This window comes from Pteropus medius, unplaced genomic scaffold (assembly GCF_902729225.1).
Source record: "Pteropus medius unplaced genomic scaffold, Ma_sr-lr_union100, whole genome shotgun sequence".
NCBI lineage: Eukaryota > Metazoa > Chordata > Mammalia > Chiroptera > Pteropodidae > Pteropus > Pteropus medius.
Window position 1 is genome coordinate 4,320,416 of NW_024344253.1, and position 14,424 is coordinate 4,334,839.

The 14,424-nt window shown below is 37.6% G+C and overlaps 1 protein-coding gene and 1 pseudogene across 2 annotated transcripts in view; both read right to left on the bottom strand.

Annotated features, from left to right (window-relative positions):
* Positions 1 to 655: 655 nt before the first annotated feature.
* Positions 656 to 14,424, bottom strand: part of EXTL2 (exostosin like glycosyltransferase 2) — a 21,420-nt gene continuing 7,651 nt past the window's right edge. The window contains exons 3-6 of one of the 2 annotated variants that reach the window (XM_039869587.1): positions 5,738 to 6,014; positions 5,587 to 5,641; positions 4,873 to 4,943; positions 656 to 2,622 (exon numbers count right to left, since the gene is read on the bottom strand). In XM_039869587.1, coding sequence (XP_039725521.1) covers positions 2,134 to 2,622; positions 4,873 to 4,943; positions 5,587 to 5,641; positions 5,738 to 6,014 — 892 coding nt within the window. In that variant the 3' untranslated portion in view covers positions 656 to 2,133. Of the gene's footprint in view, positions 2,623 to 4,872; positions 4,944 to 5,586; positions 6,015 to 14,424 lie in introns of both variants that reach the window. The other variant, XM_039869586.1, reaches the window with a different exon arrangement.
* Positions 6,040 to 14,412, bottom strand: LOC120607848 (BET1 homolog; annotated as a pseudogene).

The window sequence follows — 14,424 nt, forward strand, 5'->3', positions numbered from 1 at the left end:
CCTTTCTAATACCTGGGTGATGAGTTGTACAATAAACTGCACTTATGATCAGTGACACACCCCGACAGCTTTTATTTATCGACCATTTAAAATGGGCAAGGCATTGTACTATATTTATACAAGCTATATCCTTTATTCCTTAAAACCCCGTAGGCAGATATTATTCTCATTTTGGCAGATGAGGAAACTGAGGCTCCAAGAGAGAAGTTAAATAAATATGAGATCTAGGAAGGGTTTGAGCCCAAGTACTCTCCTGGCACACTTAACCCCTATGCTACATTGTGTCCCTACCATGGTTTTGAGCCTGAGCATCATCTCTTCTCCGGATCATTTGGAGCAATTGCAAAAGGTGTATGGGGAAAAAGATTTAGTAGAATTCTAGCCACAATGCAAGAGTCTTTGTAATGTAGACTGTATTTAACTTTGTCTTCATATTTGCTCTATAACATCTGAAAAACATGATATAATTAACTTATGTGATGCCTAAGACAAGTTTAAGAACACAAAATGGGAAATAAAATCTAAGACTACTTTTTCACTGGAAAATTTTCACATAGGGAATGTAGCTAATGCCTCTGCCTTACCCTGAGCAATAGACTAAAATATTAAGAAATCTGTAAAATTAGCAACCACAAAAACATGAATCCGCTTAATTAACACGAAACATCTGAATGATAAAAGTTTATTTATCTGCCAATGGAATCCAAAGAGGCAAAAAATCACTACCAAGGGTGGACAAAGCAGATAATTAACATTATAATTTTTAGCGAAGTTCTGCATTCTACTGGTTTTATCTGACTACATTAAGACACCTACACATGCCAATGTAAAGAAACAACATATACTGAACTAACTACAAAGACCCCATTGTTGGAACATAAACCAGGATTATTATGTTTTCAGAGCTGTGTGATTCTGAGACTAAATGGTGGAAGGTGGAAGACAGAAGACTAAGTATTGCCAGCTACCAGCAGTGAACAAAGATCAAACACAAACACTGTGTGGGACACGTATACTAATTCACATAACAGAGAGTAGGCAATATAACAATTATGCAGACTCCCTATAGAATCCCTTTCCTATTACTCAGTCTCTTATTTTTTCCTGTATCTATGTGATAGAAATTTCATCAAGATGAATAGTGCCTTAGATCTTTTCTGAAAGAGATTGACTTTGTGTATAACACACACAACCCTTTGGTATCCATGAGACAGCCTATGCTCAAACAATGTACGTAGATCTTTTGATACTAAACTAGGGGTTTTAACTTTTGCCAGTTCCTACGAATCATTCTTTCAGAAGAGTTATTTTACATGTTTCTTAAACAATACACACTTTATGTCAAATATAAGAATTAATGTACAATCTCAAGGTCAGATCCAGTGACAAAATGGACTACCTGAATCTAGTAAAACATTTCTTCCTTGCTGCATATAAGCTGCATTTAGAAACATCAGCTGCACTTTTTGTGTGATCCATGCTGTAAATGTTCACAAAAATCAAGCAAACAGCTAGACATCCTTCAGCTACTAAAATTAACCCTCCCAGTCACAGCAGTCTTATCAACAAAAATAGAAGCACGGATGGTTGCATCAAACCATGCTGGGCTGACTCAGTCCTGGAAAGGGCTGGTAGCGGGGACCACAAGGGAAGCACTGATAGTCATGAATTTTCTGCTTGTTTTTATGTGGGAGTAAGACTAGTCTCTTCTCACATGGCTTTTCCCGGCACCAGTCTTTTGCTAAAGAAGCTTCAAATGAAAGTGATCATCCCTTGATGAAAGCTGAGAAATGCTTCTCTGGAAACAGCTTGCCATGGGTCCTTAAGGCAGATGCCAGAAGTCAAAGAAATTGCAGAACAGTCTTAGAATGTAAACAATAAAGTCACTGACTGAGGAGTTCTATTCATGGATGAAGACTCTTCATAAGAACTACCTGGATAATGCCAACTTCTTGGTTTTTGAAGTTTATGTGAATTTTAAGTCCTGTATGTTTTTTCCTTTGTAGAGACAGACTTCTGGATTGGATAAAAGTTCATGATGTTTCTTAAAACAAAACCAACCAAACAACCATAGCATGGAGAAGCTACTCAAATACTAAGCAGTTTTGAGGTTTTAGTTAGTTTGTTTGACTTTCACATTTTACTTTTGTGGTTGGCATATGGAAAACCAAACTGAGAAATCATTATGTTGGAGTACTTCAAGGGCATGCCGTCATAGATACTAACAAGCTTATTGAGACAATAAGACCTCTGCAGAAAGTGCTCAGCTCGATGCCACATTCCAGAATGGCCACCGTTGGTTTCTTTTTCTAAATTGGCCATGTTTATAGGTTTCACAAATATCCCTGAAGGCTTCCCGGTGTGCTTGGCAATGATGAAGTTCATGGCAATATCATCACAGTTTTGTGTTTCATCTATCAAAGCGTGCACGGCTGCAGGTTGCCTCTGAAAGAGTTCAAGGTATTTGCTGTTGAAGAATGAGGCTCCAATCAGCACCACAGAATACTGGTCACCATTTCCAAACCCTGGTGTCTGCAGTTCAAAACCTCCATAACTGTAGACACCTGATGAAGTCGAGACATGCTTTCTGGGAACAAATCCTACAATTTGATCAGGAAATTGCTGAACAGATGGAAAAAGAACAATTAAGTGTGGCATTTCTTTAGAGCAGACATGGTGAAAAAAGCAATGATTTATTACAGAGAAAATTAAATAGATTACCAACTTTATTTTATTCCTGGTTTCATCTAACTTCAAGCAACTTCATAAATCTACGTCCTGATAAATCTAACAAGATTTCTAACCTTATAAATGTTCTCCTAATTCAAACATTATCTGATATTAATAAATTCTAGCCACCAAAGAGTCTGGTTTCTTCAAAGTTTGCTGCAAGAAAATTGACTGCATGAATGCTATTTAGTATAGAAGATATAATGTGATTTTGAAAAAACTGTTTTAATCTTTCAGGAGTATATAAAATTAAGGGTCTACATTTATAATTTTATTGTTTTTCCATGATGTTCAATATTCTTGAAAGTCATTGTTGCTTTTAAACAGTGTTATATTTTTTATCCCTTTTCTTTTTGGGTATTTTGTTCTTAAAATATTTGATTATATATATAAATATAGTAAGATGTGTCAGGATTTTTAGAGAAAGGATAGAAATAAAATAATATTATGGTGAATGTGACTAAAAAAATCAGCAAACAAAAGAAAACCAATGAAACATGTGAAATAGGTAAGAATTTATAGGGTTAAATGGTTTAGTTAAATCTCATGAATAACTTGAGGTTCACTCATTTCCTGAACAGTCACTAAACTAGATACACACACACACACACACACACACACACACAGAGAGAGAGAGAGAGAGAGAGAGAGAGAGAGAGAGAGAGAGAGAGACAGACAGACAGACAGACAGACCTAATCGAATCAATCGACCCAATTTCAGGCTTAGGTGTTAGATCCCATTTCAAAGAATTCACAGTCTAGAGAGGATATGGTCTAATTTGTGAAGAAGGCTGTGAAAAAGTTTAAGTGCAGTTGGGTAAATCTCATGGGAGCACTGAGGACAGAATGACAACTGTGCTCTGGGAGGCAATGGGGAAGGTGAAGGGGGGCGTGGGGGATACAGGCTGGGAGGCTTCAGAGAAAATGTACCGTTTGCATAATTTAGGAGGGTGAAAGAAATTTCAGAGATGACTAGAGGAGGAAAAGGGAAAGCATTAAAAGTGGAGGTGCTGAGTGAGTGGGAAGGCACAGACAGCTGTCTAATCTTGCTTGCCCTATACCCCAAGTCATCACCGTATGCAGGGCTGTACATCACACCAATCTGACTTCAGGAGTCAGATTATCTTGGGCAATAGATTGCAATTGTTCTTGATATTTTTATGTATAAGATCTAAAATCATATTTATCCAACTTTAATTATGGTTTATTGCATTGTTCTCATTAACCAGTCTTTGTATTTCCCCCGACCCATGACATTTTAGGAAAATTTATTTTTTTATCTGAAATAAATTTCACTGCTGGAGTATTACATTAGAACTTTTTGCCTAAAAACCTTTTATTTACAGCATTGAAAAAACTGCTGATATGGAAAAAAATCTGTCAATCAGTTCACCGGGCATGAAGTTAGAAACTGAAGTTTAGAGAATGCTGATATCTGCAGAGTCCTGTGACCACTTATCATTAATGTCTAATGTTGTTCTATACTAAGTAGCTAATTAAGTGCAATTAGATCATTTATTGGGTAGCACAATGTTTAAATATTGGACAGTGTTTCAGAGTACATTTGTATGCAGTTCTGGTTTCAGGTAATTATAGTGCAACTTGTAAAAGCCAGCTACTACTAACACATATTCAATAGGAAAGAGCTGTTTTATAGACTAGTGAGCATTCTGTGCCTACTGATCCCAGCTAGGATTTAGGAGGGGGGGACCCCCCAAAACCCTGCCATTAAATGGTGCATGTAGAATTACTATTAATTTCCAGACAATGGCCTCAGAATCAGGATTAAATTTTGTGGAGGTAATAAATGCTTTTAATGGAAGTTATATACAATATTAATACAAAAATACACTTCTCTCTTGGGGAAAATATCTCTGCATTTCCTCCCTGTTCTTTGGAAGGTAGTTTTGGCTCTTCCCAATATACCAAATACAAAGCAAATATGGATAAAAGATAGCATAACTTTCAGGTTGGCTTAACTGCCACAGGAAATCTTGAATTACAGCATAATAAATTATCTACCTTTTAGATAAATATTGCCTACATTATTTTGGGTGACTGTCACCTTGAACCATGCTGCCCTAGTTAAACACTAGATAGGACTTCATACTGATGATTTCATAAAGGGTATAGCAACCTTACCTGCCAAACTGAGAAAGCAAAAAGAAGGTCTTGGGCACTAATCAGCATGTCATCGTCTACCATTAACACCGCTGAAAGGAAGGAAAAAAATTTAAATCGAACAGTTTGGAAATGAAAACAAAACTAGTAAGATACAATGGTGTCGATATAGATCATTCAAATGAGGTATAGTCTAAGAAAATTAGTAAATAAGAGATGTATTCTTTGAGAGATTTGTCTAGCACAAAGTTTTTATTTGAATTGTAATTTATTTTATAACTGCCTGAGGGGGAAATTATCATGTAGCTATCATCCATTATCCTAGAAACTAATGAACCTATAAATAAATAAAACCTCGGTTCTTTAAAACAAATTACAACCTCGTGAAACTGCTACGAATGAGACAAAAAAGGAGGTGGCAAGAAATACATTAAGCATAAGTTAAATGGCATTTCACTACCTTCTGTGATGCAATAATATGTAATTATAGCGTATCTTTTTCACAATATTAAGTTCTTTGTCATTGTAGTAAGATGTATATGCTTTCCTGCCCTGGAAACTATTTCCTGACATCTTGGAAATTGCCCCTTAAGTTTTTAAAGTGCTTTCTTATGATTAAATTTCCCTTATTGTCTCCAGACAATTAGGACAAGTAGGAGGCCAGAAATTCATGTACCCATCCCCAGCCCTGGTTAGCCGCAGCCCTGCCAGACTAAGAACCGAGCTGCAACTCACCCTTAGTCTCCAGCTCAGGGAAGACCTGGAGCCGATTCCTCATCCTGTTTGTTGTCTGTAGTTTGAAGATCACAGGAACAGGGTGAGGCCCTACAGAACTCCACAACTCCTCTGGTCCCTTCTCCCCAACATTGTTCCACACCACGATCACCTTGTGCAGATGTGGTATTGCCTGATAATGATTTAAAAGTCTCAATAATAGATCTGTTCTGTTGTATGTCTGCATTATGAGAGTAAAGGAATCCAGGGTGGACTTGCCCTGGGGTTTTATTTCCCTACGCAACGTGAGCATCTTGTCTTCTTTAACGTTAGGAAGTAAAGTGGTCAAAGCCCCAGCTACCAGTAGTACCACAAGGACGACCACCAAAGAGAAGCGAAGCGCTCGAATCCCCATCACTCTGCCCGGAAGTTTGCAGATGTGACAACACCTGGAGTAGAAACGGAAATAAAATATAGAATTTTAGCATTCTTATTAATCATCATCTTTTATTTTTGCTTTTTTATTTTAGTCAATCCAATTATGGTTATCCCCGCCTCTTTGATAAGGTTATTTGGCCTAAGATAATAAGACCAGTGAATAAACCTTCCCTTCTGGGCCTGTTTGTTTTGCAGTTGCAGAAAGAGTATCTTCTACACACCGAACAGTAAGAATTAAGCAGTGTATTTTAAGATCTACCCTCATTTTACTACAAAAAATCTGGAACTGAGATTGTTTTCAAACGGGTTTGTATTTTCCTTAGTAGCATATTCATTTTTAAACAGCCTTACTGAAATATCTTTGATATATAAAAATAATACATATTGAAGGTGTACAACTTGATGTTTTGATGTCTGCATACTGTAGTATACTAACTGCACACTAACTTTTTGATAGCAAACTTTTTTTTCCAAATGAAATCATATGCAGAACTCTAATATACGAAGCAGATAATAATGGTAGCAGCGGTGGCAAACAATGACAGTGAGTTTATTATTTCTTAGACCTTGTACTATGTGCTTATAAGTCATAGTATGTACTTACTCATTCAATAAATTAAGCAAGTAGTTACTAAACACTTATTGTGCCAGGTACTATCTAGGTTCTAAGAATACGGCAATGAATAAGATAGACAAGGTCTCTGTGTTAGTAGCAGAGGAGATAGCAGAGACAGATAAATCAAACAAACACAAGCCAGATTTTGGGGGATCTGGTCAGCCTGAATAAGGAGCATGGAGTTGATTCTAAGATAGGAAGCTATTGGACGGTTTTGATCAGGGGAGTGACAGGATCTAGTTTATCTTTCACTATTATTATTCCTATTTGATATTTTGGATGCTTACAGAGGTTAAATAACTCTCTCAAGATTACTAAGCAGTTTAAGTAATGGAGTTAGGATTTACATCCATGAAAATCTGCTGCCAGAGCCCAGGTGGTTCATTATTATGGGCTCAGGAGTATACTGCCTGGATTCAAATCCAGGTTGCACTGAATAAAGGCACCCTCTCTCCCAGTACATAAAGTTCACAAGGTATTGTAGTCAGCTGTGTGCTCTCCTATTCTTCACTATACCTAAGGGAACTACTGGAGATGGCTACAGAATAGTAGATGAATAACTGATGAATGTGGCCTGGATATTTACTGGTTAAAATATTTTGTCAAATCAAGACTCTCAGTAATATCTGTAAGGAAAGGTTAAATCTCAGAGTTTTACAAAGACCTAGAACTCTGATTTTCTGGCTTCTGCTATGGTTTCATCATCATTCCTGCTGCCTCCTTCTGGAGCACTTTTGGGCTTTGCTTGTTGCTATTTCTTTATTCTTCTGTTATTTCTACTTCTGATCCCAGACTTTCTTCACTCCCCCACAAGCCTCCATAAGTTTTCTAGGTCTGTCCTTTTTTTGTATTTTGGCAAATGAGACATCATATACATCTGTGGATGAAAAAGGAGTTCTATGGAAGGAACCTCACAGGGCGATCTGATCATGGATTCCTAACTGTGCAGGTCCTGGTGGTAGTCCCGCCCCAGGCATATAACTTCTTTAGCTGGCAAAGGTTTATCTTTGCCTTAGGCAAGCTCTGTCCACTGTTCTGTGCATCTAGGTTAACACACCTTTAAAATAAGTGTAACCATACATATTGAAGGTGTACAACTTGATGTTTTGATGTCTGCATACTGTAGTATACTAACTGCATACTAACTTTTTGATAGCAAACTTTTTTTCCAAATGAAATCATATGCAGAACTCTAATATACGAAGCAGACAATAATGGTAGCAGCGGCGGCAAACAATGACAGTGAGTTTATTATTGTTCGACATGAGAATGAATAATCTTAACTATTCTGTGATCTTCGTTACGTTCCCTCTGTAATTCAAAATGCATTAAGGAAGCTGCAAACTACCCTTCTCCAAATTCTCCAAAGGGTTTTTCTTAGTCTGTTGAGATCTTGCTTCCAGGTATATCCTCTGTTTGGCTCAAAAAATTTTTAGAAAGATTCTCTGTAGGTTTGAATGCTCTTATGTCAACACATCTTAGCATATATCCTAGATCTGTTCCACGACTCTATTCTAAAGTATAAAATCCAGAAATGAGGAAAAAAGTGTTCGAAGAAATTTACTTCTGAAAAGACTAAAAACAAAAGTCAATCAGGGGTTTCTAAACATTTTAAAAACAACTTTAAGAAAAAATAGATCTCTTAGAAACATAAAGAATGAGATATGATTATTCTTGATGACTTTAATGGAATTGTAGTTGATCCTATCTTACCATTTTTGATACATTTTCTCTTCTTAGGCTATAAAATAAACAGATCGTCTCATCTATTTCTTTCTTTCTTTCTTTTTTACTTGCATCACCTCAGTTTAATAATCCAATAAATGACAAAAAAGACAAACAATGAAAACAGCGTCATAGAGCACAATGGCTTTGTTTGGCTCCCTCTGAATAAAATCCTCAGTTTTTCCATAGTTTTACCTAGAAACCCAGTTCTAGAATCGAACTGTGACTCCATTTCCGCTAATAATTTATTCTGACTTTTTACTTCATGGCTTATTTCAGTGGAAGGACATTTTATAGTTTCTTTGTTTCTCAGACTCTCAGTGAGTCAGTCTCTTGTTTTCTTCTTCGCAGGCACTTATATGCACCGTTAGCACAGCCATGGTTGCCGTGGTTGCCAGGAGGTACTCACTCCTTCACCGGGCCTGCACACCTCATTCTGCCAGAGGAGGGAGGGAAAAGGCAGCCGGAAAGGTGGGAAGGGGAGGGTCATCCTGACCCCGACTCCGACTTCAGGACTAGGGCCCGGCGAAACACCAATTTCTTTTTCCAAAGCACCACATCAGTCTCATCTATTTCTTAATGCAGACAAAGACAATAAAGCTGGGAAAGACTTCAGCTGCTAACTCACAGCCATGGTATGCTAACTGCACAGAGCCACTGTTCTTTGTATAACACTGCCTCGTACAGTTTATTTTCGGTCGTCTCCACCTTGTTGGAAAAGTGCCCTGTGTGTGTATATCTGAGCTCTTGATTTCGCACCTTGCAGTTTAAGTTGGGCACTTGCAGCGAGGCCCTCATCCCACAGGCAATCCTAGAAAGGTGGTCTAGATCTTCTTGTCTAACAGATTAGATTCCAAACAACTCTCACTTTGCATTCTAAATGATGTACGATCAACCTTTTATTTTTCACTGAGGAGACCTGGCAGTGGTTGGATTAAAGTGACAATCACATTCCCATGATCTTGTTTCATGTTGTGAGGTATGTTTTTGTAATTGTAGAAATAGTTTCTCTCTCTGTAGTTCAGCAAGGACATAGGGAGACCACAGAGACTATGCCTTTAACATCTACCTTCCTTTGGAGTTTATGAGAGTGAGGAATGGAGCATTCCAAGGGGGCTGAGGGCAGACACTCCAACGTGTGACAGTGTGCTGAGGTAGGTGCAAGCAAAGGAAGAGCTTCTTCATAATGACAAGGAAATGGTCAATATCATTCAGCAACTCTCACTTTTCAATGGTCCATATTTGAAAAGCAACATGAACATTAGTAACCTTTTTTGGAGAGCGTTCAAGGATACTCTCTCCTGGACTTTCTCTGTAGCCTGTTCTGTAAGAAGAGCAATTTTGTTTCCCCTTTTATCATGGTCTCTAACTCTAAGATATGAACAAAGTGAATTATTTTTGAGCTAACTGCAGCTTTACCATGATTATTTTTCAAAAACAATAATGTAAGGTTTTAGAGTACAATGTTTTCATAGATGCACCCTCTACCTAAAACAACACATACAGTTAATGTCGTCAACTGAAGACAAACCATTATAAATTAATAATCTTGGTTCAAAGACCTTGGAAATCCCTCTAATACTGAATCAAAAGCAGGTCTCATAAAACACATTCAGCTCTGGATAAAAATGGCTAGTTATAAGCACTCAGAATAAAGAATCACCTGACAATTGCATTAAAGAATGCACTGGTTAAGATCTTAATGCAGTTCACTTTCTACAGCTGAATAGGAATAGCACATTGTAAAACTTACATAGAAGTGTTTCTTGTCTCTAAAGTCTCTGAAAACGTACTATCTGGCAGTTCTAGTCTAGTAAAAGTAATGTAGATTCATTGCTATAGCCTACTATAAATATTGTCAAAGATACTTATGAGTGTCTGATTCACTTCTATGTGTACTTTTAAATGGGAGTTTATCTCCATTCTCATTATAGAAATTTCCTCTTTCAGATAGCTTCTAATGTTTTCCCCAAGAATGTTTTGGGAGATATGAATAATTTATATCTTTAGAAAGACAGTGTAAATATTTCATGTAAAATTTATTAAGTAATACAGCCCAATAAATGTAATTTTTTTTTTGTCTGTATAGAAAAGCAAGAAGGGCAAGAACTACACGAGTGGCACATCTGTACTTTCAGGACTGCTGAAGTCTGGAACTCTCTTGTAGGCTCACTAGAAGCAGCGTCAGAAGAGTTCGGAGGGTAATGATTTCACTGCTATTTGGACTTCAATATAGAGCTTTCTTTTGTTCTGTTTCTAGAGAAGAATCTATCATTTAATTCACAGCTTTGAGCTGTGAACGAGGGATATGAGAAAGAACAAATCCAGATAAACTATGTCTTATTGGAAGGAATCAAGAAGTAAATGCAGGTACCTCCCAGTTCTCTTGTCCTTAATTCCGAAAACTCTCTCTTCTGTTTTGTTTTTTTTTTCCCCTTATTTATTTTAAAAATTACGTCTGTGTATATTTCCTGGCACCCAGCCTCATTCCAAAGAGGATCTGACAGCTCTTATTCTATTCCTTTCCTGCCCTTCTCCCGTCCATGACTACAGTAGATTAAATATGACTTTTGTCAGTAAAACAAAACAAAAAAATTCTTCCTCTTCTCTTAATCATCTGAAAAATTAAAGATCCCCCAAATGAGATTTTTTTGCACAAGTGTTAACTTATTAGTTATTCATAGGTAGAAAGAAGATCTTTTTAGTTGTTTTGATATTGGTTTTCTAGCATCTTCTACACCAGGGATTTCAACCAAGAATGAATTTTCTTTCCAGGGGACATTTGGTAAAGTTTGGAGACATTTTTGATTGTCATGACTGGAAAGAGATGCTAATGCTAGCTAGTGGATAGATGTCAGGGTTGCTGCTAAACATGCTGCAATGGACAGAACAGCCCCCCACAGCAAAGAATTATCCAGTCTAACGTGCTAATCATGCTGAGGTTGAGAAACCCTGCTCTACATATACTTTACTTAACAAGACACACTTGAACATGATGGAGAAAGGACTGCTAGCCAGGTGGCCTCTGAAAACCCCACTGCTATTTATTACACTCAAACAATGAGGGATGGCACCATGTCTCCAAAACTGCCTCAATATTTATATGCCTTATTGTACAAGCACATAAACTCAGAGAGCTGAAAGTGAGCTCTGAGCCCTCCTAAGCCAATTTCTTCGTTTCACAGATAAAGAACTAAAGGTCCAGGCATAAAAAACTTGCCTAAACTTATGTAACTGCATATAACTAACCAGGAGCAAAGTCAGGGAAAGAATTCAGATCTCCTGACAGCCCAGTCCATGACTCTTTCCATTGTGTTATGGTAAATTCTGCAAGGACATGTCAAAAAATTAGTACACAGGACTGTCACTAAGGTACCTGTAAGATAATATAAATATTCATACTTGGAATGTTGATTTTTTTTTTACAAGCCTGTTCAGATTATTTCATATAACCATAAATTTCACTCATTTAAAGTATATAGTTCAGTGACTTTTAGCATATTCACAAAATTGTGCAACCATCACCACAATCTAATTTTACATTTTTAATACTCCCAAAAGAAACTCCACATTCATTAATTAGCAGCCACTCCCCATTCTCATCTCCCCCAACCTCCTGCCGAGCACCAAGCAAACACTAACCTACTGTCTATCTCTATAGATTTGCTTATTCTGGACATTTCGTATAAATGGAATCATACACTTTGTGGCCTTTGTGTGTGTGTGTTTTTTTCACTTAGCATCATGCTTTCAAGGTTCACACACATTGTAATTTATATCAGTACCTCATTCTTTTTATTGCCATATAACATTCCACTGTTTATTATTCATTGGTTGCTGGACATTTGGGTTGTTTCCATATTTTGCTATTATGAATAATACTGCTATGAACATTCACACAGAAGTTTTTAAGTGAACACATCTTCATTTCTCTTGGGTATACCTAGGACGGTAATAGCTGGGTCACTGTCAGAATTTTTAAGTATCTGAGAATTAGAGTAGCTTATGAAAGAGTATTATTTGACACTTTTAGACTTTTTCTTAAACATGTACATAAGATAGAGTAAGAAAGTAAGTAATATATAGTTATGAAGCAACAGTTATAAATTCCCTATTGTCTGCATCTCTTTAAATGGACCAAGCAATCTGAATTTTCAAAGACCTATGATTCAGGTATTCACTATGTCATCTATCGAAGCTTCCTAGAAGAAACACTGTCGATAAAGAATCATTTCTTGCCTAACTCCTTCAGCTTGAAGACAAAAGCTAAAAACAACTATGCCAGCACATAGCATGAACAAAGATTAGTTATGTCTTCTGACTCATAGGGTAGAAATGGAATAAGCAGCTTGATGACATACATTGAGATGCAGTTATTTTCATTTTGATGCTATCAGATGGTAGAAGAACGACAATTATTCTGCCATTTCACTACAAGATTCGCCTCATATTGTACAGACTGTTTCTCCTCTGGCTCATCCTTCAAAATATGCACTTGCCTAAAAACTTATAATTATAGAATTTAGATGCTCAGCAAATTTAGATGCTGAGATAAAAACATTCCAAGGCGGAACACAGAGGCCAGTTCTGAGCCTGGGCTTTCCTTCCATAAACGTGCAAGAAGAGGCAGAAGAGAGAGCTGTTCCACTGATGAACAGTTTCTGGCCAGGTTTATGACATGTAGATGACAGAAATTGTTCAAACTGAGGCAAAGGAACATGCGGTGCCAAATTCCAAAAGGACTCTCCTCTTATAGTCCTCACATAGCCAGCATGCTGATCCATGACTTTACGTGCTGGTGTGTGCTATATTCTCTACATACAAAGTCCTTCCCTTCTCCACCTGAGAAACTCCTACTCCCCGCCCCTCAAGTCCCTTTCAAACATCTCTCCGTGAACGTTTCTCACCACTCTCCATCCTCAGCGCTTCTGGGAACTCGGAACAGAGTGCTCCCAGACCTTGTTTCCAGGTATTACAACTACTGACTGTGTCTCCAGCTCCTCTTTGAGTCTGACTGTATCTTGAGGGCAGTTTTCATTAGTCATTGTAATCCAGATCAGTGCCTGGCCCATTTTTTGAGTAAGTGCTCATAACTCTTTGTGGTTGAATGAAGTGAAGGAATCTATGTTTAAATTGTCTTAAATTTCACAACAGAGAAGACATGCTTGAAACTTTAATAATGCTTAAACTTTAAGAATAAACTCAAATTAAATGCAAATTAAGGCCCAGTTAAGTACCCAACAAACCTTTCCCTCCATAAAAGGCCTGGATTATCTGTAGCAGGTGTCAAGGAGAGTAAGTCATGAAACGTAATCTCAAGCACAGGCCACAAAAGCCTCCTTTTCACTTTTAGTTCTTGGGACAAACTACTTGATAAATAAAGGATGTTCTAGAATTCTGATTTTTTTCACATCTTTTCAAAGATATTCTGTATTAAAATATCTTTGAAAAGCCCCGTTTCTATGGAAGTAATGTAGGGAGGAGGCAAGAGAACTAAAATGTTAAATCAAGCTATAGTCAGAGACTGCAATATGCTGATCATGCCCTCGGCCAGGCCAGGAGGAAACCAGAACAAAGGAAGATTTCTGCTGGGATTGCTAACAAACCCTTTACCCGTACTGGGAAGGGAAAACAGGAAAACGGGCTTTAAGTCACACTCTCCACAAAATAAATCATTGATTCCCTACAGCTAAAACCATGCAGAACCTATGGATCAAAGGCTGGGAACGGCCAGCAGGCCTATCACGCTACATATTCTTAGCTTTTCACCCTACATACTCTTATTCTTTCATACTGTATGTCCATATCATCAAAAGAAAATGGGTAAACAAAATCTTTAAACTGTAATTTATAGAAACTATGAATGATACGTAAACCGAATTCCCTGAACACTCAGAGTCCCTTGCACTGTCTTTTTCTCTAGTCCTCTCTCTCCACCGTGCCCACCCCCGTACCCGACCTGTGTGTCCTTCTGATCCTCTCTCAGGTTCTCTCCCTCTCTGCCTCCGTCTAGGGAGCGTTGCCCCTTCTCCAATAAACTTTCTTTTTGACTCTAACTCTGGCATGCGTTTGCGTTTGAA